The sequence below is a fragment of the Tyto alba genome, unplaced genomic scaffold (assembly GCF_018691265.1).
Source record: "Tyto alba isolate M040663 unplaced genomic scaffold, T.alba_DEE_v4.0 Super-Scaffold_22, whole genome shotgun sequence".
NCBI lineage: Eukaryota > Metazoa > Chordata > Aves > Strigiformes > Tytonidae > Tyto > Tyto alba.
Window position 1 is genome coordinate 32742428 of NW_024881296.1, and position 25444 is coordinate 32767871.

Genomic DNA, 25444 nt, shown 5'->3' on the forward strand with positions numbered 1-25444 from the left:
TTTATTTGTAATTTTATTTCTTAATTCCTTAGTATCTTAAGGAAAACAAGATAAGATGGATGCATCTATTCACAAAATACTACCACTGCAGATAAAATTATTGCTGCATTAATGGACCCATAACTAAAACCATGTTTTCTTCTTGATATTCTGGGTGGACATACGACTTAATGTGTTGCAGAAAATGGTTCAGCTTCAAAAGGAAGGATGTAGAGACTCTGCTAAAAATCCCTGTACCTGTAGGTTAAGGTGCTGTTCTGGGAAATGGGAAGTCTTTGCTCAAATACTTGCTCCAGTTCAGTCAGACAGGAGGAATAGATGTACAACATCCTTATGCTGAGAGATTGAATAAGCCACTTTGCTGTAGACACAAGCCTGAACTACGCTCTGAACGCCACATGCTATTTATTATCTAGTGCCCCACGTGCAACTAGGCTAAAAAGTCAAAACCTCATTTTGGAAAGGCTAATGTAAATGGTTTTTATTGCAGCTATTAACTGAATTTGGATGAATTACTCTTTTTTTTTTTTTTTTCCCTAACCCTCTCAACTTTTATTGAGTGTTTTGCTCCACACACCCACCCCTTCCTCCCCCACAAAAAACCCAACCCCAACCTCAGTCTATCTAGCCCATTTCATTTCCAAGGAGAAGGAAGATTTTTTTTTTAAGTGGAGTTATTCTGTTTTCAATTTTTAAGCCTCTGCACTTAGGAAGGTTTAAAATATGTGTGTGAGATTGGTTTGTGGTACCTCTATATTCTTGGCTGTAACTAAAGTTAACTATAAAATAGGTTTCCTGCACTTGTGTGGCCCTGAGAAAGGGATTATTTGAGGACTGGAGAAAAAGCCAGAATTGGCTTTGTGCTCAGGGTCGCCTAGCCCCTGAATTTTCACTGGCTGAATGCGAGCACTAAGCAGAAGGATTTGCACCCTGAGACGTGCCTCAGAAGTCAGGAAAAGAGACTGTTGCCAGCAGGTCAGTGGGGAGAGCTTAGAGATACACATCTAGCTGATTGCTGACTTCTCAGTTCAGTGCCCAAACCATTTAACTTCTTAAAGTAAAACTCAAGTGAATTTTGGAAGGAAAAACTGTTTTAAATAAAAAGGGGAAGGTTTAGGTGATTTTTTTAAAATGTCAAAATTCTGCGTTGTGGCATGTTATGCTTGGGAAAAAGTTATCTGCATCTATTCTGGATGTTTCTGTAAACCCATCTTGCCATTCCCTTTGCAGGGTAGGGAGGAGGGTGAATAACAGTCAGAGTCTTTCTGGAAAGCAGGCAAGATAATTATTTGGATCCAGAGGTAGAAGCCTAAACAGAGTTCAGTGGGTCAACTTCACCAGTCCTCTGAGTTGACAGAACTGCTTTTTTTTTTTTTTTTCCTGAGACCACATTTATTGAAAGGGTAGTGAGTCCCATAAGAGGGGTTTCCTCGTACTTGCAATTATTTAAAAACAAGCAAAATCATTCAAAGAACACTCAAACATCAAAAGTTTGAGGCGGGACTTTGGGATCTGTCAGGAAGAATCATGTCTTCATGAAAAGTACTTAAAATTCTTGAAGAAGTGCTACTAACTTTGTGTACTGTGGCCAACAGAGCTTGTTCATCAAATGTTGCAACATTTTTCCCCTTGGTTACATGCTTTTGTTACCAATACTTATGTAAAATGTAGCGGCTTCTTTAAGGTACTGTTCCTATTTGTTTAACTGGTTATGTGGTGGCATCTGATTTATTTTTGTCTCCAAGTACTATTGTAACGTGCTCTTAGCAGCTTGGTTCAACATGCAGAACCAGCAAACACGGTCTTAGACAAAGTGCCTGTATGCACAGGTGATCTGAATTTAATAAATAACGTGGTTTAATCTTTGAAGGTCACAATCTCCATAATGGTGTATATGATTATAAACAGTATTGATAGCAGTGGATCTTGTATTTGGAGAGGAAAGCTGTATTGTACAATTTCTGCCCTAGTAATTTCTTCTCTCCTCAATGTTTCTGTATTGTTTATTTTGTTTGCCCTTCTTATGTGAATACACAAGGCTAGTTACTGAACTTTCAGTGTGCTAGCTCAGCCTGAAAAGACATTGATTAGCATTATATTCAAGAATAAAAACATGCAGTAGTAGAATAAGAAGCTATACATTCTCAGGTTTGCTCATCAAAAAATTAATAAGATAACTGAGAGTGGTTAAGATAAGGTAGAAAAAAGAATGAAATTTTTCTTTTAATTTGACTGTTATAGAAGCATAGTTTATTTCAGCTATTAAAGCTATGATGAGGTGGGAACCAGCTCAGTTTCCTGAATTAAGGCAGTGTATAAAAATTGTCATTTGTCTTGCCCCATATTTGATATCCCTGTCTTCAGTTCAGCCACTCAGTATCAAAAATTGCTGAATTTAAATAGAGACAGATTAACAGAATACAGAAGCACAACAAGAGACAATCACAGCTGTTCAAACCAAGGATCCAACTAAATCAGGATTCTTAAGCAGTGGCCAGAGGAGGCCTTCTCGGGAGGAGAAAGAGCTTAATAAGTATACATGACATTTTCCCTGACACCGTCTCAGCATCTTGATTCCTTTCAGCAATGGTGCTGAGCATGGTTGTTGTCTGATTAGTAAGAGATAACCTTCATTTGCCCACAGCACCATCTGGCAATGAGGCTGCTACCTTTTTTCATATGAAGACCCCTTCCTTTCTTCTTTATTTTTGAGGCTGCCTTCTGCTAGTTTCACTTGATGATCTATATTTGCTATATTGGAAAAGGTGAAGATTAATTGAATCCTGACATCTCTGGGGTGTGATTTTTGTAGAGCTCTGTCACAGTATTACCCCTAGATCATTTCTTTGCCAACATGAAGATCTCTACCCTACTCTGCTGTTTCTCATATCGGGGGTGTTCCATGATTTCAGTCACCAATGTTGCCCTTTACTGAAACCTAGTCATAAGCTGTCAGATGCCTCGACATAAACAGGCAGATCTGGAGGACTGTTCAGGATGGTACTCTTTAGGTGATGAGCACAATATTTAATAAGTAGTTAAATAACATGAAAATGTTGCCCCATCCTGCTGCCCAGTGGAAGTGCAGACTGGATTTCAAAGCCAATCTTCCCCAGGGGTCTTCCACCATGTTGTCCATTTGTTTTGAGAGAGTGTTTCTACAAACTCAAGTGCAAGAGCTTCTGACTCAGATGAGTGGTACAGATATGATATGCAACTCATATTTTAAGGTACAGTTAACTCTTAATTGATAATGTGTGAATATTGAGCACTGTGTATTAGTTGTGCTGTAGATCTACGGACACCTGAGCAGGCTTTTATTGATTGTCCAGTTAGGTTATGGTTGAATGGGTCTATTTCTCATGAGACCAGAAAGAAATTGGTGACTTCCTAGTTAGATTTTTCCCAGTCTAAGTGATCACACTAATCACATAAATACTACTGCAGAAAAGTAAATGTTTGTGCCAGTAGAAATAAGATGCAAATTTTAGACTCTGTTACTGTACTCAGGGAGTTGCTATTCCAGAGTAAAAGATTGGTAGTTTTTTGTCATATTGATACTTTGAATCTTTGTTGCAACAAGAAAAAGATAATAGGATATTATTAACTCATAACAAGCTTCTACAAACTATTCCTCAGAACAGATGTTTATAATCCAAATCATCTAATGCACATACTCATTTTTAAGCTGTCTATGCTTTAATGTCCTGTAGTGAATTTGGGATTCAATGCACTGGCTGTCAATTTAGTTACAGGGACACCCTCTTCATAGCAACGCTATCGTACTTGACAATATACACATTTTCAAACTCTTTAACAGAACAGCCCCACCTGAAAAGTAGATTACGAAAATATGCCAGTAAAACCACTCTAAATGCTTTTTAGGTCAAAAGTTATCCTATTTTCCATAACCTAGTTGTGATGCTTTTTTTCAAAGGCAAATATTCTCATTCCCCATTTTTGTTGCACCAGCTGAAAAAAAGCCCTTGAACCAACTCGGCCTCTCAGAAGTGAAGCTGTTCTCATGATATAAATGAAATGGCCATCCCTCTCCATTGACTATGTTAGAATTTCATCACCAACTTCACTCCTCCATTTCTACTTCATGGCATTATCAAAACTCTTAAACAAATTCATTATCTTCTGTTCATTCCTTTATAGAAATCTCTATCATAATGTGTTTCTTATTAGCATGCAGAAGAAGTGGTGAGGAGTTTTGTTCCGGTTTGTTTTTCTAGAAAGCTCTTTCAGGCTTTTCATCACAGTCAAATTCTATTTGGCAACGAGAAGGTGAGCAGCTGCTTTGTTACCTATTCCCTTCACTTCATAGGTATTTCTTACCGTCTTGTCTAGGTTATGTGGCAAGGATGTTGATTCCTTTTGGCTATTCCTCCCCCCTGCCCTGCCCCCTTCCTGGAGGTTGCTTTCCAGATAAAGCTAAGCAGATGTAATGGCCAGCATATGCTGAAAAGGCAGTCGGAATCCTTGCCCTCCCTTTTTCTCTCTCTCAAGCACCTGGACTTGTGCCTCTGCTTCTGTGCTGACACTGGCTCTGGTCTGAAGGCACTGGGAGCTGCTTCAGAGACCTGGGGAAGCAAGAAATCTCCACATACACCCACTCACCCCACCCACTCCTCCACACACCCACCCTCAAGATCAGTTTTAAACCGAAACTGCCCTGGATGTAGAGTAGATGAGTGGCACTTCAAGCGGCACATGGTGGGAAGTGGAGGAGCAGGGTTGTCCTTTCAAGTAGGAGTTAGATGATGTGTAATTCACATCTGTGATGTGAAACTGTGGTGTAAAAATCAACCAAGTGGGTTTCCATTTTGGTTTCTCTTGGTTCATTGCATAGATTGAGGGAGGTATCTCAGTCCTTCCTAAAATTAGTCCCCTTCTCTGTCATTCCAGTGGGCTGCCTTCTGGCATTTTTGGCAAGAAATATTTGGGCATGCTGTAATAAGAAATGCAAAGACATTCCTGGTGGGAACATCTAAATGTGTCTTGAAAAAGGTTATGAATAGAAATAGAAGGATTTGAGCAAGGAAACAGTCCCTCAGAAATAAATTTGCTCAGAAGTGATGGATTCTGTCATTTTTCCCCATAGACTTGAATAATCTGAGCACACACAAAATCCCTAGATAATCATTAATGTGTAACCCAGATACTAAATTGTATCCCTTGTTCCTTTGATGATAGTATTGAGGTGCTGACAGAAAGCTTTTAACATCAATGAAATGGGATACCTGAGAAAACTTGGGAGAAGGGAGACATTATTTATCTGTTTCCTTCCTTCCTGCCTCCCTTCCTTCCTTCCTTCCTTCCTCCCTCCCTCCCTTCCTTCCTTCCTCCCTCCCTCCCTGGTTAATAATACTTACTTTAAAATCAGTCTTTAAAGTACATAACTTACTTAATTTGATGGATCAAATAACCAGAAATAGAAAGACACAGAGACACAGGAGGAGAGTCTGGGGCTGCCTAGATGAACCCCAGGGTTCTGCTGGGCAGGTAAAGTTGAAAGAGAACAGTGTAGGGTGGTGGGGTAGGAGCAGCCCCAAGCAAATGCTTTGACACATAGCCCTGTAGGTATGCAAACAGCTTTCAGGCACTTGTCTGTCAGCCTTAAAAACCTGACCAGGTACTACATGGCAGTGAGCAGTTCTGGGAATTCTAAAGGTATCTCAGGTGAGCAGGTATATTACAGAAGATGGGGAGGGCTGAGAAGGTGAGGTGTCCATCCATGACTTCCCTCTTACATGCTTGAAGTTTCTGTAATTGCTATTAAATAAAACTGTAAATGCTTGGAAACCAAAGCCATGCCAGCTATTTCTCTCAGCTGCAGGTACTTTATATTTCAGTACCCTTCTGGTACAGTGATGTGTACAGCTCATTGCACTTAAGGAGCATGATACAGTTTTGAATTCTACCTTGGCCATGGTGGTGTCCCAATAGCATGTGAAACATTTTTCTCTGCCATCGAAAAGGCATGTAGGAAAGCTGATGATAAAAATTTGGATTAGTGCTGGCTGGATATAATGTGTCTCCAAAGTGAGACATACAACAGTCTCCCAGGACGGGCAAACAGCCCAGCAGAGGAGGTCAGTTGCTACGCAGGGAGGTGGCACAGTCGTGTCATCAGTTGAAGAAAGCTCCACCTGACCTAAGAAGTGTAACTGGGCCGTGTGTGGGTAATTCCAAGTCTTTATTGATAGCCTTATGCATGCAGGGAAGATGCCTGTCACTGGACTCCAGCAGCACTGACTGGGTGAGATTTTTAGCTTTCAAGTTTTATAGAGATGTGGAGCTAGTAAAGCGTAAATCTACGTTAGGTTTTTTTTCTCTTTATCTTCCCCCCCCCCCCCCCCCCTTTTTTTTTTTTAGTCACTGATTTCTATTGAAATGCTCTAGTTCTCTAGTTTTGTTGCAGGGTGTTTGAACTTACGAGTTCGATTATAAAAATGTCACTGTAACACTCATCCATCGGAAAGTTTCTGCGCTTAGTTTGCTTAGACAGTAAACTGAATGTGAGTGTGACTGTAGCACCGACAGATAAAACAGTGCAAAAACCTTTGCAATATCAGTTTATTGGGTCAGTTCAAACTTGAAATTAAAAAAAAAAATCAAAATCCTTGAGAAGCAGGAAGAAAAAAGAAAATTACATTCTCATTATATAACTATGTAAAAGAAAGCCCTAGAATCCCTAAAATAATATTTTTCCCTCCTTCAGGCACTCTTTCCCTAATCTCTAGTTTTATTCCTTCTCATCATTGACAGCATGTGGATGTGCATACAGAATGCAGTATTGTCAAATAACCCATTGCAAAGCCTTGTAGAGTTGAGAGTAATTCTTTCCTGGGAAGTACCAATTTTTGAAGAAGGAATTCAATTTTGTTCTTAACCTGCTAGTTCCTGACAATTATGCAGATAAAATATTTATTTCCAACAATAATCTCAATGTTGAGATCTCAAGGGAATTATTGATGTGTGTGGATAATGAAGTCATTGTGGACAGGTCTTTGAGGTCTTTGTCTGAGACATTTCTATAACTGACTCATTTATACTAAGCTCTTTTAAATTTTTAATTTTTTTTTTTTTTTTAAGATTTGAATGTGTTCTTATTGCAGACACCTCTCTTTCAAGATTTTAATGTGTTCTCATTTCAGACACCTCTTTTTCTTACATGTATTCATTTTTCCTGTAGGAGTGTACTGCATAAATGTCTTTAACATAATGCAATCTTTTGTACAAAATATGTCATACTCTTCTAATTGGTTTCCAGAGTAGCATGGACTACTGTCATTCAAGTAGGTATGTGTTTTGTTCATAAATTGTGTAGATGAATGACATGCTCCAATTTTTAGAAAGACTGGTTTGTTTTTTTTTTTTTAACATGTAAGCTGGACCTGAACTTAACCTTGTTTACGGTTTCTGCTGACAATGCTAAAGCTGCACACTGTTCCTTTTATTTAAAGGAAGATAATAAAATGAATGCAGTAGTGTTTCAAATCAAGGTGAATAAAATGCCACAGTGATGCATAGGATATAATATCACTATGCAGAAGTTAGCAGTTTTCACTGTTGAAATAATTCTTATTTCAGCACTTAAGGTGGTCAGTAACTGCCATGTCACTTACACATTTTAGCTGCATCAGCTTGCAGACTTTGTACTTACCACACAAACTTGATATATTGGGCAGGTGCTCAAAGATAAATCAGTAGTTTGAGGTGAGCTTGTGACAGAGTATCCCCCCTTGCAGACCCAAAATTAGAGTTATTATGGTGAAATATGTCAGTATCCTACCTAAGCCAGCATTGTGAGCTTGCTGTTCAATTTGCCATTTCTGGTTTTGTTAGTTTTTCTTCAGTAACTGATTCTCTAGGTAATAACCCGAATCTTACTGTTATAGATATTTATTTTGAACATTTGCTTAAAACAGATTCTTTCAGTTTTTCCATTCCAAGTAATAAAAGACAATAAAAATGGTCCTGCTGACTCTCTGAAGTGAGTTGGATAAATCACTTCATATGACCTGGTCACTAAGCTATTGCTTAGAATGAGTTCTTTTGTTCCAGACAACTAACTCTCTTAATTAAAATGTAACATTTTGTAGGTGTTATATCTCAACCTCAAGACTAGCAACTAGTGCCAGATACTGAACAGTTGTGATAAATTGTATCTTAAAGTCACAGAGAGAATGTTTCTGGAGTCACAGGAATTAAGTCTTCATAAACATCATTGAAAATAAAAAAAAAAAAGCTAGAGAAAAATATTTGTGGCAGAATACTAGATCACAAGCTATTCAAGTTTCTCTATGTGGTTACCATCACTTATGGTCTCAGGACAGCAGCTGAGGTAAATCCAGATTAGCTTCTATTTTTTTTTTTTTTTTCTTTTTTTAATATAAAGGGAGGCTTGGAACACTGAACTGTAAAAATCTGCTGATTTCTACAAGATTTTCTGCATGAAATCATTACATGGTCTAGTATGTTGTAATCAGTTATTTGCTGGCAAGTTTTGTTTTTTTTTTTTTTTTGTTGCTTTCTCTTCAGTATACTTTTGGGGGGAGATGTTCTTAACTTGCATAAGCAGCAGGAACCCACCATAAATGCTTCCTCCAAGTTGTCTACAGAAGGAAAAGGTGCGAGCAATAGAAACTTTTCTATTGGAAAAAAAAATAACAATGTAGAAAAGTAAAGCAGCTGTTAAAATGAGTTAAACTTGATGAGCAGAGACAACTTTTTGACCATTGGGGAAAACAAACAAACAAACTTGCAAAAATGGTGAATGAGTTTATGAATAAACAGAGAAGCCAAGTAGTGGCTTAGGGAAATATTAATTAAACTTGAAGAACAGGCAAGACTTGTGAGAATTCCAAAGGCCTGCAGCTGGTGGGGTTTTTATTGTATGAATCTATGACCAGTGTTCGGTCTTGGAGCAGAGGAGGTGATTCTGAAACTCCTTTGAGATGTCTCTGTGTTATTTTGAGTGTTACACTGGTAACACTGAGCTGGTTTAAACAAGTGTGCCCTCCTGCAGCCTGTGCAACATGCGCTGCCTGCAGCTGACCTCACCTTGCTGAAGTCTGGTTTTGACTGCCACCATGCCTGGGTATCTTTGGAGGTAAGACACAGGACCGAGGATGGGTGGGGCGGTGGTGGCTCCTGCCCAGCTGGTGGTGTGTAACTGGTACGATCTACCCAACCGAAGGGGTAGGAAGGTGGTAGACAAAAGTGTAAATCCTTGAGGGGAAAAAGAGGTTGGGAGCTCTCTGGGAACAGAAAAGGCTCTTTTGGCAGATGCCTCTCACTCCAACCCCTCCCTTTTCCATGGGCAACCCTCCAGCAGTTGAAGAGTTGCTTGTGCACCTGCTCCTTTATTCTGACATTTTTCAGATGCACCTTGTCTTTTGGGCAGGAGTAATCTCTGTAGCTAATGCATAATATGTCTCACAGAGAATAAGCTTACACTTACTCTCCTCCTTTGCCACAAGAATAAGGTGGGCTGCCCAGGTGAGAAAAATGAAGTACCACTATACCATATGCAATCAAGAATCCCATGAGCTAATCCTGTAACAACAGAATTTCTCTAAGAAAGGATGTGTGTGTGTCCGCATCTTTGACATGGTTAGTTAAGATTGTCATGATGTAACTTTTGTTTGTTGTACTTCCCACATGAATTCTTGACTAGTGGTGTGAAGGTCTTATACCAATGTACATCTAGAGTTGTGTTCTTAATAATACAGAAAAATGTAAGTTGGAAGAGTGACAGCTTTCCCCCCGCCCCCCTCTTTTTTTTTCCCCCCCTTCTTTCTTTTCAGAAGTTCAGTAGAGTACTCAACTTCCATTAATAAACTGTCCTCAGTATTTTGGGCAATCTCTTTGACGCATGGGCTGTTGGGCTTTTTATCTGTCTTCCGTGTTATACAGCAAAACCATTAAGGACCTAACTACTCACTAGGGATGGCATGTATAGGGTGACAGACTGAGCTGTGAGTGTAGTCTGTCATGCAGAGAAAGTAAAAACTTGAGATCTTGTTGGAAATTTTAAAAGAAACTGCAGAGGTTTTCTGTGACTAAGGTTCATGATACCTCTGCTGTTAGTCAAATCTGTGCTTTCAGCTTGGGATCCCTCAATCTCCAGCATTAAACTGCTTTTTTAACCTAGTAGAAGAATTTCTCATCAGGCACGTACTGCTTTCTGTAATGCTTCTCCCCTTACTTGGCAAAACCTCCTGTTTGTGTTAGTACAGCTTTTGTTGGGGCTGAGGGCGACAGGTCTTGTCAGGCTGCTGTCAGCGTAGAAAACAGCCAGGTGTCCTTTCAGGCAGACACAAGCCCAAAATAACCCTTTTTGTCTTAAATTCTGATTTTTTTTTTTTTTTTTTTTTTTTTTTTTTTTTTTTTTTTTTTTTCCCTAGCAGAGCAGTACTTCCTAACCGTTTTGGCGAGTTGAATGAGAATATTTCTAGTTCATGTTAAAGATATGCCACATGTGGAATGATTTTTCTAAAAAGAAACAGAACCCAGTATTTGTGCTGAAAGTCTCTGTGGTTTGTTTTTATCCTCAACCTTTTCATAGCTGATTTTGTGACCACCTTCACAACCGCATAATTTCTTTCAGTTGTAGTTCTTTGGAGCCTTACATATTGTTATCATCTATTTTTTTTCCCTAACATATAATTTATAAGGCGAGATCCAGCCTTGTTTGAAAACACTCAGATAGAGAATGCAGAATTTCCTACAGTATTACCAGTTCTTGTTCTTCAGTTACTCTTCTCACTGTTAAATTTGTGCCTTAATACCATATTTGAATTTAAGCTTTCTGACACTGTTTCTTGTTAATTCTTTTTTTTTTTTTTTTTTTTTTTTTTATTTCATTGGATTAACCAGCTTTTAAGACAGAGAATTTTGTTTCCCTGCTAGTACTTGACTGCCATAATTCTTTCTGCTAAATCTCATACATTTTCTCCAACTTTTAAACAAATGTTTCTGGTTCTTTAGTTTTTCAATGTTTTTTATAATGTGTGAATCCCTAAAGCCGTATGTAATCTCCCAGTACAGGAAGAGCACAGAAGCCGTATAGCTGTTGCGTGGGATCGGCAGCCTGCCTCCCTGTGCTCCTCTGGCCCCGTGCCGTGGGACTTCTGACACAGCTTTGCCACGACATCTCTGTGTGCAGTCTGGAGCCCAGCTCAGCCTCTGCACAGGTCCAGCTCCTGGCAAGCACGGATCTTCCACTTGGCCTCTGTGCCTTGGGTGTCTCAGACTGCGTTCCCTGGGGCCCCTGGTCCCCGGGGGGACTTCGTACAGCAAAGACTGTGCTCTAGCTCTGCCTAGCCAGTGTGGGTCAGGCACCGAACCTCGACTAGATACCCAGAGAGAGGATCGGCCAGAAATGTGCAGACATACTGAAACAGCTTTGCAAAAAATTTCCCTGGAAGTGGAAATGGGTTTGGTCTAGGTGGGAGCTGCGTCATTCTTGAGTCATTTGTGGGGGCATCTCTGTTGTGCTCCCCGGAATATCCACTATTAGCTGTATTTATGTGGATTTGTTTGTTTGCTGCTTTGAATTATGAAAAGTTTTAAAGGAAATTTGTATTCTTTTGATTTACCTGCTTTCTTGACAGTTTGTAGCGTAGTTAAGACATACCAATTTTAATTTCTGCAGGGGCAAGGCTGATCTTGGCATTCTTTTAATAAATGAATGCTTTGTTATACTTGTAAGAATTAAGCTTTTTATGATCACCCCTTTTGTATGTGTTGGGTTAAATTTTTGAAACCCACCAGCATACCAATTGTATAGCTCCGTGTAAGGTATTTGACAGAGAAGGCTGAACATGCTGTCACCAGTGGGAAAGCACACTGCACGCATGGGCAGAGGGAGCTTGCAAGCTATTAATGCGGAGTATTAATATGTGGAGGCTCCATATGAGGCAGAGGTGGGATGGAGAGTGGCAAGAATGAAGACATGCTCCTATCTTCCATGATCGGGCTGTGTGGTGACCAGCCCTCTCCTTCCTGCCTCCCCAAACCCTTCTGCTGTAAGCAAGGCAACAGTCTCCTTTGGCTGGTACTCATTATACTCAGCAAAACATGACTTCATGCGAATAAATAAGATTTAATTAAGTATGTGTCCAGTAGCAGCTTTCCCTCCAAAGTGAAACAATTTGTAGGTTTCTGGTCTGGTTTGATTTTGATTTTTTTTTTTTTTTTTTTTTTTTTTTTTTTGTGCTTTGAACTGATATATGACCATATATGATTACCACTAAGATACTAAAGAAACTCCCTTCCTTTATTTTAAATTTAGGTGGTGTTTAGTCTTGGAGGGCAACATGGTAGGGATATTGTTACCCAGGCTGGGTAAATAGTATTGAGCAACACAGTATGCATGTGTTACTGGGGAATATAGGAAGTTTTATGCATATTAGTGATGTTTTCTGGTTATTTTTTCTGTCTATGAGTATATAATTATTTGCATATTATATTTAATATTATGACACAGCTGCTTAACTGTAGGAAGACTTACAGCTGGGGTTGTTCCTGCATGCTTATTCTGGTCATTGGTGCCTAAATATCACAGTACATATAATATATAATGTCATATACATACTGATATGAGCATAATGTACTGCTAGTAGCTCAGCAGAATGGGAACTTTGTACTGATGAAATGTCAGTCTTAATTTTTGATTAACTTAGCTGTGGGCATTTTATGTCAAAACCAGAAATGACCAAATGCTGCAAAATGCTATACATTAAAATACTGTAATTTCTTTAATGTTTTGCAGATGTACAAGTGGTCGTTTTATATCGTCTTTCAGAAATGTTAGTGGCCATGCATACTGGAAGGGATTTCATCAGATTTAACACCCTTAAGCAGTGGCTAAAAAAATATAGTCATAAAATGAGTCAGTAATTAAACCAGTTATACTGGAAAAGGAATTCTAAATTTTGTGCCTAGCAAAGGAAGAAATTAAACTCGCCATGCAGGTTCTTCATCCAGACTGTTTAGTGGGAATGTCTTAAATACCTGTTGTAATTGTGTTTCTACTGATGAGTTAATAAACCGTGGATGGGTTGAAATATTTTTTCGTAAAATGTTTAGAACCTTCACGGCTATTCACAGAGGGTGCATGGCTGAGCAAAGGGGAACCGTGCTCAGTGAGAGTGGCTTGCTAGGAATAATGTGTGCCTTAGGCACATCTGCTCATAATAGTTGAGGGGGGAAGGGTCTTTTTGGCAGAAAGAAAGGGTACATTTCCCTGGTTTGGTTGCAGTGCCCAGGGAAGCGGAAGGGATGGAGGGAGGTCATCGTGCTGCCTGGCCTGCCTGGGGGTGTGGGTGACCGAAAGTCACAAAATGCGTTTGAGTAGTGGCCGTCGGCGGGCAGGGTGCCTTGGCAGGGCCGGGCAGGTGGGAGGCTGCCGTGGTGGGTAACGGGTGAGCCACAGCTTCCCGCATCCGGGCTCTCAATGCCAACACTGTCACTTGGCTTTGCCTGAAGCTCAGTTTTTATAGTGCTTATAGATCGGTCCAAACTTCTGAGACGCTGTCGTGGTTTGAGCCTGGTCGGCAGCCAACCCCCGCAGCTGGTCACCCTCCCTTCCCCCTCCCCACCTGGGAATGGGGGAGGGAATTAGAGGGGTGAAGGGAGACTCACAGGCTGAAATAGGAACAGTTTAATAATGGCAATAAAACGAGAACAATGATGATGATAGGAAAAAAAAAACGAAATATATAAACAGGCAATGCACAACGTAATTTCTCACCACCCGCTAACCAATCCCCAGCCCGTTCCCGGCCAGCGACCCCGAGATACCAAGATCCCACAATCGCAATCCCGGAAGCGAGAGAGAGAGAGAGCTCCTTCCCAACCACCCCTCCTCTATATAGTGAGCATGACATTCCATGATATGGAATATTTCACTGGCCTATTTGGGTCTGGTGCTCTGTCTGTGCTCCCTCCCTGCTCCCTGTGCCCTTGTGCACGGGCAGAACATGAGGAGTCGGAGAGTCCTTGAAGTCTCAGCAGCAGCTGAAAACATCAGTGTGCTGTCAGCATTCTTCTCATACCAAACCCAAAGCTAAATCCAAAACACAGCACTCATCTAGTCCCTGAAAAGGAATATTATTTCAGCCCAAACCAGGACAGACGGTGATTTTCTTTGGGATTCCCTTTCACATATCTCCTTTTTTTTTTTTTTCATACTTCATATAAGAAGTTTTTAATTTTTGGCAGACTGCTTTCTCAGGACACTGAAACTGTGTTATTTACTACTAGGTGGACCCAGATTGGCTAGAGTGAAAAGCCAGCAACATCACTTCGTGGAAGGATGTAAATTGTGTTTAAAAACCCACTGAAGGAGGAGTATTGTTGATATGTGTGGTATTTGCTACAGGAATGGCATTGAAAACATTGATAATGGCTTTGTTCTTCTAGTTATCAAGGGCAATTTTTAAACCATAAAACTCTCAGGTTACTGTATATATGAAAGGAAATTATGTTATTTCAAATTATAATTGGGGAATATTTGATGGATCTGGTTATAGAATAACAAATGAGAATAATTAATAGAAAGTTAATTGGGTAACATCAGAAAAGTTTATCCCGGTATATTGGGATTGCATGCTTCAGTTGATACTTAGTGTACTTTTGGGATTTCTGGTTGCACCTCACCTCTGGTTCTGATAGTATATTGTATTATGAAGAATATTAATAATGCTGCAGAACAATTACTTGTTCATTTGCTAACTGATTAAAATTCATGCATAATTTATTGGAACTGGGAGAGACTTTATAAATAAGTCTCCTTGTCCTCAAGAGCTTAAAACCAAAATGCATATGCTAATATAAGAATCTGCTTTACCTCTTAACATAAAAATTTAATATGAAATGGTATATTAGTCTCATTAATGTGAGGTTTTATTTGTGATAATCGTGCTCTTAATCAAAGTGTATACTTCTAAACATAGCCTTATGTCTTAGAGGTTTATAACTCGGAGTTGGTAGTGCATCATGCTCATCAACGTTTTATGTTTTCTGCTGTAATATACACTGACCTTAGAATTCATTAGTTTGACATTTAATGTGTTAGTTGCACAGCAAATAAACTGCCCTCATTAAGCCCAGCTGCATTTCTGAGCTTTGATGCAGGTAGGGATCTAAATTAGTTCATATGCACATTTCTTGCCAAAACAGGGTAAAACATGTTAATAATTAATTGAGATACATTCTAGAGTTTTGTATGTCCCGAAGCAGAAACAGGAACACCTTAGAGCATTCACCTTTTCACTCTGGGAGGAGAAAATCACCTCCACATGCAGCCACTACAGCACGTTCACAGATTCCCTGGTCTCCGAACTAAGTGGCTTGAGACACAGCTAATTTAGAAAAAGGTCTGCAAGAAATCCTTTCGTACCAAAATTTGGGAAACTTGGTTGCTTACAGAGCTGGTAAATACACTGTTGGGAGCCAGCTCTGGTAGCCGGAGGGGAAACTTTACAGCTGGACTTATAGAACCAGGGAGTCGTTAGCTGAACTTCACCCTGCAGGGAGGGTGGGATGTCAAAGGAGGTCTGGAGGCCCTCTGCAAGCCCTTCCATCACCACTCCCCCCACGGACTCTGCCAGTGACACTGGTGGGGTCGTTTCTGGGAGGCAGGATATGTGCAGTGCTTCTGTGTCTTCACTTCTCTTGTGCGGAGAGGTGGGGGGAGCAGTGATGAGAAGGGCCCCCCTCTAGGGAAATCTTATGGTCTGGGGTTAAATGTTTTTTTTTATGTACTGGCCATGAGATCCCCTCCACTTGCTCAGAGTTGCCGCGTTGTTAGTTCTGCATTGCTGCTGTGTGAAACCCCTGTGTGCATTGAATTTAGCTTTGTTGCCTAATTAACTGAAACAAATTAGTTGAAATATGAGCCATCTGGAATGAAAGTGAACCTTCCATGTTTATCAGTGGATTCATTTTATTAGAAAAAGTACATGTTGCTTGTGATTTGTTTCTTAAAATAAATCACGCCGAGGCAATGTGCTGCTTCTCTACTTAAGCGTTTCTCAGGGTATGGGGGACTTCACCTCCGCGTTTGGTCCGTTGTTACCTTTTCACTTTGCAGGTGTGTTGAAATACTTAGGCAGGCCGAAGCAGATGAGAACAGAGGAAGACAAAAGGCAACGTACATTCTATTGTCTGAGCTTCTAAATCAGTAGCAAGTTACTGAAGAATAAAATATGTCATTGCTATACATCTTTATTTTGTCATTCAGGCAGTTTTGCTCAGTTCTAAGTATTCTGAATGCCTGTAATAGGCATCTGTATCTTTTACTATAACTGCATCTGGTAGGTTTCAAAAGAACTGCAGTGGTACTAATTTTTAAGAATATTTTGTGCAGGACTACACTATCAGCTATTGCAACTGTTTCTTTAAAGAAAGTATGTATGTGACTTCTGTCAATAAAAGAAAATCAGTTACGTTTCTGACAATCTCAAATTATTGCCATAGTAAATGATATAAATGAGCATGAGCCCAGATTTTTTTCAGAAAAATGTTAAGAAGCAGCAATACATAAATCAACTAGGATTATGTGGTCCCTAGCTGAGATTTTTAAATGGAAAAAATAGCATTGGGCAGATGCCAGTGGTGTACCACTTGCTTCCATCAGCTGAAATTCTCCTCAGCTCTTCTTCATAGATGTCAGTTTGATTTTGCTTTTGTGTTTTGAAATCTTTGCTGACGAAAACTTGACAACTTTCTGTGGAAAGAGCCCTCTTCTTAATAGTCTTTCCAGCTTTCATTTTATCACTGGATTATTTCTGTTTGGTCTCCCCTACAGAGCCACCTCGGCCGATAGCACCGCCGCAGCTGCTGGGCGTTGGGCCCACGTACTTGCTCATTCAGCTGAACGCTAACTCAATCATTGGGGACGGACCCATTATCCTGAAAGAAGTGGAGTACAGGATGACATCTGGGACCTGGACTGAAACCCACGCTGTCAACGCACCGACTTACAAGCTCTGGCACTTGGACCCCGACACTGAATACGAGATTCGGGTCCTGCTCACCAGGCCGGGCGAAGGTGGGACTGGACAGCCAGGGCCGCCGCTCATCACCAGGACCAAATGTGCCGGTGAGTGCTGCTTTGGTGGAACGAGCAAGCAGGCAAAACTATTCATTGAATGATTTAAACGGTTGGCGGGCTTGTTGGCTCTTAATTAGCTTGGAGCAGAACTTAAGGGTTCACTTGGCACCCACAGGGGATCCCCAGGTGACTGGGTCCGTCAGGATTTGCTGTGTCCCCTGCTTTGCCTGGCGCTGTCTGCGTTGCTGTTTGCTAACCCTGGGAGGGTAGCTTAGGAGCTGGGATGCTAGAAAGCTAAGAAAACATTTTGTTTCTCCTCATGCAGGGAAGGAGAAATCATCATTTCTGGAAGGGACAAACTGCCTGTTTTTTCACCTTCATATTTTCACTCATATTTTAAGTAAACTTGCACATAAAGGAATTTTCATGGCGGGGGGGAAGAAAAAAATCTGTTTAAGAAATAGAATTTTACTGAAAATGTAGTGTACTTCTGCATAATTTTTCTTTTTCCAGGCAGATATGCCAGAATCTCTAAGAACTAAAATACAACTACTAAAATCTCTAAGTACTAAAATACGATCGCAAATATTAATACAGTGTTTTTCTCCATTTTTGGCTATCACCACCAAAATTATGTGCTGCTGAATCCTGCAGTCTGCTTCTGGTTTTTTAGAGTGCCCCTGCATATCCAAGACCAAGAAGATTAAGCACTGCCAATGTGTGCTATATGCTGTTCCTTCTAAAGCTACTTAAAGTTATTTTAATCTCAGCTTTCATAAGAAGAAAGATAATACCTACATCTTGTAGTTGCAGAGGAGAAAAATTACGGATTTGAACATCAGACTGGGAGGCAAATAAACAGAAATTAAATCATGGGGTTTTTTTTTCCCTAATCTCAGGACTTTTGAGTCCTGAACAGTATTTTAAAGTTTGCAGTATATAAGATTTAGCAAAAGAGTGCTGATAACCATCTATTCAAAACTGCATTAAAATAATGAAAAAGAAGAGCTGCAGTTGCAGATATCCACATGTCATGTATATGTGTTCATATATAAAACAGAATTATAAATGAAATATATTTTTTTTCACAAGTTGGTGATAAACCTCAGTGGGACAGCTCTTCGAGTTCCCATCTAAGCAAGGATGACCACTCATTTTATTTACTTAATGAAGAGGTTTGGAATCTGGATCAGAAGCGAGAGCTTCAAGCAAACTAGGTCAATAGATATGAATCCCAGACAGTCTTTTTTGAAATTGGGCACAGTACTGTTGGAAGCTGAGGCACACAGCTGGAGCAAGACTAAACTGAAGGCATTTTTTCTAATTTGTGATCTTATTTATAATATAGTCTCTTTCCTGTGAAGTAAGAAGATCCCTGTGTCCATCTCAGTTAAGATGACAGTCGTTAGATCTAAGTAAGGTTAAAGCACTGATTTATTGTACTGAATTGGTTTAGGCATTGTTCTGAAAAAGTAGGAATTTGAAAACAGCTTCTGTTTTAAAGAGGCTGAGTTGAGACTAACAAATCCCAAATGTTCAGGTTCTTTTTTCCAGTGCTCAAAAAAATATAATTTCATTTACCCAGGTTGTGACAGACTAAAGCTTTTTAATAGGAAGGGAAAAGAAAGGAAGTCATGATTTATGAGATGTATTTTTAGAAGCCAGTTAGGGGAAATGACGTCATTTAGGGTGTGATCTTATTTTTAATTTGTTTTTAACTTAACACTCACATATATAACACCAAAATCTAGTCTGGCTTGAGACAAATTTTCAGCTCAATTTAATCCACTATGAAATGAAACAGATAAAAAAAAAAAAAAAATACTTGAAAAATCTGAACTTCCGTGACAATATTATTTAAAAAAAAAAAACCAAACTTGAAAAATCTGAACTTCCGTGACAATATTATTTTAATAATGATAAAATGTCGAGCTGTTTACCTTGCAGTAAGACTGGTGGTTCTTACTCCATGAAAGCAAAGGCGAATAAATGTTACTATTAACCAGTTTCAGTTAGAAAAAGATGAGTCAGCAACAGCTTCTGGAGTCTGAAGGATTGTGCCCAGCATCGGGGATGAGTCAGGGGCGGCACCGGACTGAGCACGGGTCGCCCTGCTGCCTCCTCACCTGTCTGGGAGAGGAAGACAGACCTTCCTTTTCCACAGCGTTCCCCCAAGGCTTCTGTAAGACAACTGCAAGCCCAAGTCAATATGTTTTTTTTTTTTTTCAAATATTTTGCTCATAAAAGGCAAACTATAAACATAAAAATTAATCTCTTCCAAAGAGAAGATTTATAAGAAAAGGTAAAGCTAATAATGGAATATCTCACCCTGCAGCCTCTGCTGCTGGTATTGTATGAGTGACTGGCAGGTGATTTACTGTGCTATATTAGATGACATCTCTGCAGCAATGTCTTCTTTCTGGAGTTTCTTCAATTATTCCTGTTTCTGACAAGATCACTTATTTTTCAGACAGATACTCTCTTTTCTATCGATGTTTTTTGTCAATTTTGTCTTTCTATAACTTTTGTATGTATTAGTTCAAATTCTGAAACAAGTTATAATTGATTATCTGCTTAGTGTCAAATGGAGTGGCAGGAAATAAATGACTTTTTGACATGAAGTTTGACTGCTCTCTATACAGATTAAAAAGAACACATTAGCAAACGTTGATCTGATGAGTTTTTAATGTTTACATTTGAAGTAACAGCAGTAGCAAACTCACTGACACATCAGTAAGAATAAGTTAGTATTCTGCTTTCTGTTTATTTAAGATCTAAGCAAATAATAGCATTGTTTTCAAATGAAGATTGAAAATTATTTTTTCCATAATTCATTAAATATTTATAATTTCATGACATTTCTTAATGACATATTGTTGACCAGTTGGCCTGTGCTTTGCTGGAGATGTATCCTACTTCTGAATGATAGGAGCAGTGATTGTACTTATTCGGAAACAGACATGCACTTTTATTATTAGGTATTTAGATCATTTTCCATCTTCCTTATAGCAAACCCAGTGTTTGGTGACTCATTTAGTAAATGATTCTGCTAATGCCAAACAAAATTGTTTTCTAATGAAGAGATAATTCTTCCACGAGTTAAAAGTCCTCCGACAGCCTGTTTGTCTACCCGACATTTCCCAGGTACTTGTCCTCCGCTGAAGCTGAGTGATGGCATTTTGCTAGAAAACTTGCATGTTGTTTCATCAGTCTGCAATTAAAGATAGTGCTGAGCAGTCCAAATACGTGAAACCACTGAACGTTTTTAAATGTGAGACTAAAACATGTGAAGCAAAACATTATTTTCTGACATTATCTGCCTTGAAAGCTGGGTATATGCTTTGTATTTCCATTTCTAAGCACAGCTGACGTCGGTGCTGAGCGTGGCATTGTGTTCCTGGCTGTGTGTGGTTAGGTACAAATTATTTCAAGATGCTGATGCTGAAGGCTTCATCCTCCCCATCAATCCTCACAGGGCACCTGGGCTTTATTTCAGTATGACTACACCTCTTGCCTGGTGTCACTGCTCAAATTATTAATTTCTCAAGCATTTTAAACCAAAACAAAAGGCAGAGGGTAGCACTTTAATCAGAAGTACTCCTTAAGGCTGTTTTCTGTGTCTTTGGGGTGTGTTGTCCTGAGCGTATCCTCTGAGCTGTGATTGCCTTTCCTTTGGAGGAGGGTGTAGAAAATGTAGTAATCTAAAATTGTCCAGTTAGCCTTCTTTTTCAACTGTATGTTAGAAGTTATTCTCTTACATTGGCTGCTGCTTCCAAGTAACAGCTCACAGCTCAGTTTTATGATTAACTGATATTTTAGTGGCAAAGGAGGTCAATAGTTCAGCCTGTCCAGAGCTTAATATATGTACACAGTGGAACTGCTTGCTCCTACTTCACTGACGTTCAGTGCAAGGGTGTGACTTCCACTAAAACCCGAAGAACTGTAGAGCAGTTGGAGAAAGACTCCTGTGTTTTTTCAGTTTTTTCCAAACGGCTTGATTTGAGTAAACTGTTGCCTGTATTATTTGGTTTTGATAATAAAATGAGTAAGGGAGAGGGGGAGCTTTGTAGCTTTATCAGAGCTGAGAATGGAACCATATATATTTATGATATTATTATTCTTTTTTCTTTTTTTTAGTTTTTTTTTTTTTTTTCTTCTTTATTGTTCAAAATCATTATCTGTCACAGAGACCCAGCTATCGGTAACAGTCAGCCTCAAGGCACAGTAGCAGAGAGGCTGGTTCAGCGGTGCAGTGCTGGCATATGAGTGCCTGCAGTTGAAGGCTTGGGAGCTGGGCTGCTTTCTGCCTGCCTTTTTCAAGCAATGAATGTTTGGTTACAATTAGCACATTTGTTAATTTTGAAAATAAAATACACAGGATACTGCTGAATTCACCTCTAGTGAAAAAAACAAAACAAAACAAAACAAAACAAAACCAGTGCAAAACATGGGGAAACATTGAAAAGCATGCTTAAGGTTTTTGTTAATTTTCTTGGGATTTTTAACAGGAGGATGCTGGTGATGTTGCCATTGAGAAAGTGACCTTGGATGGCCATCTGGAGAACTACAAAGTTGTTCTGGTTATACAAAAATTGTGATTGATTTTTAAAATGCATGGAGTGAAAGGGACAGTGCAGTATAGTATCTGCTTGTGCTGATGTGGGATGAGGGAGCTACTTCAGCTGGTGGTGTTTGCCTTTTACACCTTGCAGAGCGGAGGTGGAGGGTTCAAGGTGGGGAGCTGAATTTATAGGCTTTGCTGTGTGCTGTACATGAGAATTTAGGATGTTGGTATGGGAGGCAATGGGCTCGTAAAATTGGGTACAGTCAACATCCCAGGAGGGTTCTGGAAAATACAACACTGAATGGATAAGCTGTGCTCTTTATTTGTGTCTCTTGCAGTAGTGCATCTTAAATTATTATTTAAATCTTTGAAAGCTCATACAAGTACAGATAAATATATAAATTTTCAAACATTTAAATTTTTTAAAAAGTGGACAGAGAGAAAATATTTACCTTCACAGCAAAGCAGTTAATGTTTCAAATAGAATCTTTACCTTTTTTCCATCAAAGTATATATCATTAGAGACTCACAATGTACCTTCAAGAGGAGCTTAAATACATTTTGAGTGCTTAAATTACATGGGTTTATAACTTTTTATAACATGTTTTTGTTGCTTACAAGTTGAACATTTTTTTAGAATAAACTAAAGATTAACGAGTTGAAACTAAACGAATGGGATACTTCAGAAATTATTTTACATTTGTTATTGCAGAAGGACCCACATTATACCAATATTTATAAGTTGCTGTTGTTTTTACAAATGTTTCCCACTCATGACTGTTTCTGGGCTTTTGGCCAGGTAGTAATTGGAAACATTTATGATCTTGCTATCAGATACCAAATGCACCAGTCTCTTGTTCCATATAGGTTTACCAGTTGGCTATGATATGGGAAAAATATGGTATTTAAACAACGGAGAAAGTCTGGACTAAGGAACTTCATCATATTCCCTTTAGGATTTAATACCAGAATTGTTATGGAGAGAGCATCCTGCAGAAGTGCTGTCTGATTTGGACCATCGACTGGCACGTGCAACCATACTCTGCTTATTCTGCTGCTTGCCACTGTTCAGATACCCATACCACATATAGAATCCTAATGATGCTTATATCCATAAGAAAGGACCATAGCGCAGCTGACTTACCTAGCAGGAGACCAGGCAGACTGCCTAGCCAAGTTCTTGTCAAATTGTGTAAATTAAGTGTGCTATCCTCTTTTTCAAAGGAGCACAATGCTGATGACTCAGTTGAATTGGCAGTAAACTGCAAGTTCAGACACTGACCTCCTCTAAATTAGTTTTCAACTTTTTTTGTTTGTTATATTCAGTCTTGCTTAGTATCATTTTTTTTTGGTATTTGCAGCTGCAAGCTCCCTCTGCACTAACTGGAAACTTTCTTCCTGCCACACTGTGAGTGCCATGTTATGCAACGACATGTGGGTTTCCTGAATTCTCTTGTGCTTCGTTTTGGGGATAAGCTTTGTTCATGGAGAGTTCTTTACTGCATAGTGTTGTATTCAACAGTAAATCACACCCTTTACTTAGGGTTAGGGTAGCAGACCTGGGTAGGTGGGTTCCCTTAGAGCGGCCACCTGCTTTTCAAAGCCTCTGTTGTGTGCAGTGACCTCTTCCTTTGCCTTCTTTCTGAAGTCTCTACCAGTGGGCAAGGCAGGACCAAGTTACCTACAGCAAGTTGTGGTTATGGTCACTGGCACCTAACATGCTGGCCTGTCGGGGCCTCGGTGCAAAGTCCAGCAAGTTGAGGGAAGTCCTTCACTTTGAAGTTCTTGGCTCTCTTTCTGGCAAAGAACACTAGGTCAGGGTACCACTTCAGCTGTGTTGATGGAGGCTGGGGGGACAAAAGGAGCAGCTCTGGAGCTCCCCTGTCTTGCAAGCGATTCCCACATCTCCTGTCTCACCTCAGCTTGCTTGGCAGCTTTTCCCAGAGCAGAGCGTGCCACAGTGCTGAGATAGTCGTGATTTATCCAAAGTGCACGTAACTAGTCAATAGATCACACTTCCAAGAGGAGCACTGTCTGTGGCAAGAAAATGTATTGCAGTACATTAATCCACGGCACCCATTCCAGCTGTAAAAGAATGGATGTGGGCAATAATTCATATTGCAGCACTTGAAAATGCTGTGGTTGCACCCGGGCCAGATAACTCAGCACCTGATTATAGCTTCCGCTGAGGTTGGGGACTGATGTTCACAGGTTTTTGGTCTGTGTTTGCTTCCAAAGAACATGACTACAAATCGAGATATTCTTACACTTTCAGAAGACTGGAGCTTTTTTTTGAACTGTAACTTCTGAATTTAATTTCTACTGAAGTAAATAATTTTTTAGTATGATTCATTAGTGTGCTTGATACTTCAGTTTGCTTTCATAATTAAGGTGTTTCAGCTGTTTAGGAGTGCAATATTACTTTTATAATCTTTGAGAATTGGTAAGTACCTAAATAAAACAAACTTTTATAGGACTTGCTTTTATTGTACATTCATTTATCACTCTCAGAGATTAAGCAGGGAAAATTTTAATAAGGTTTTGAAAGTTGCTCAGGTCATTGCAGCATTGAAATCTGCAGTTTTGGAAGCACACTTATTTTTCACAGTTATTTTGGCACTATCGGTGGATATATATAGTGTGGAGTAGGTAGGGAGGGCTGTGAGCAGCAGGAGTGGTGATGGGGAAGAGGAAAACAGTGCCAGCAGCATGTGAGGAGCAGGGGGGATGTTGGTGAGATTTCCTAAATGCATTCATTATTCTTTCTCTCTCCCCTATATGTCTTTCTCCTCTAAAGTCATTACAGAGAAATATGTCATTCATGCTAGTGTGAGATCTGGATAAAGTTCAGATTAACATCCTCCCAAGGTTAGGACAAGCTTCCCAAAAGCCCAGGTTCTTGTTGGCATTGATTCTTTGGGCTTTATTCTGCTAGATGAATCTTTGGTTTTCATTTAATTCTTGGGATTTTTTTTTTTTTTAGTTTTTTTGTTTGTTTGTTTTTGTTTTTGTTTGTTTGATTTTTTTTTTTTTAATTTTTTAAAGTTTGTTTCATTTTAAAAGTGTACATCATAATTCTTTCCTCCGAATTTGAACCTAGACTGTGTGAGGCAGAACTGAGGGAATTTCACTTGCTTCATTTTATTTCTCAGTAAATCCTCTTGCTCGTGCTAAGAGGGGGATGGACTAGGTGGTGCTTTTGTTATGGTATGATGACGAAGTAGCTTCCATTATAACAGTAAGTTGAGGAGCATATTAAACCAGCAGCTGATGTCAAGTTACACCTCAGGTGATCAGTAGGTCCAGAATCTTAAAATGGCTTGTCAAGACTCTTGATTTATCTGGTTTTGTTAGCTGTTTTCAAAAAAAAAACAGCAGTCCTGGAAAGTTCCAAATGACTTAAAAACAAACATTAGAAATACTGACATGAAGGATCAGGATCACCTAATTAATTAAAAGCTTGTCATCTTGACTTTAATTCTAAACAGAATAATGGAACAGCCAATACAAGGGTTGATTAATGAAAAATTAAGAAACTAATATAATTAGAGACAGTCAACAGGTTTATGGAATACTGATCTTGTCAGAATAACTTGATTTTTTAAAATTAGATTACAGATTTGGTTAATAAAGGCGATATTGTTCTTCTGTAATACATTTAATTTGATATAAAACATTTTGATTAAGAAACCAGAATAAAATCAACTCAAATGGAGAAGAACTGGCTGAGATATCTAAAACCATTTTTATGGATTAACTGAATAAACATTTCTGTTTGGATCCTATCAGGAACCGTTCCATGTAAT

General features: G+C 39.3%; 1 protein-coding gene across 14 annotated transcripts in view; it reads left to right on the forward strand.

Moving 5' to 3' along the window:
• Positions 1-25444, forward strand: part of PTPRK (protein tyrosine phosphatase receptor type K) — a 421849-nt gene that overhangs the window by 233531 nt on the left and 162874 nt on the right. For all 14 annotated transcript variants that reach the window (XM_042795850.1, XM_042795838.1, XM_042795840.1 and 11 more), the window contains exon 7: positions 16829-17122. In XM_042795850.1, the coding sequence (XP_042651784.1) occupies positions 16829-17122 (294 nt within the window). The remainder of the gene's footprint in view (positions 1-16828; positions 17123-25444) is intronic.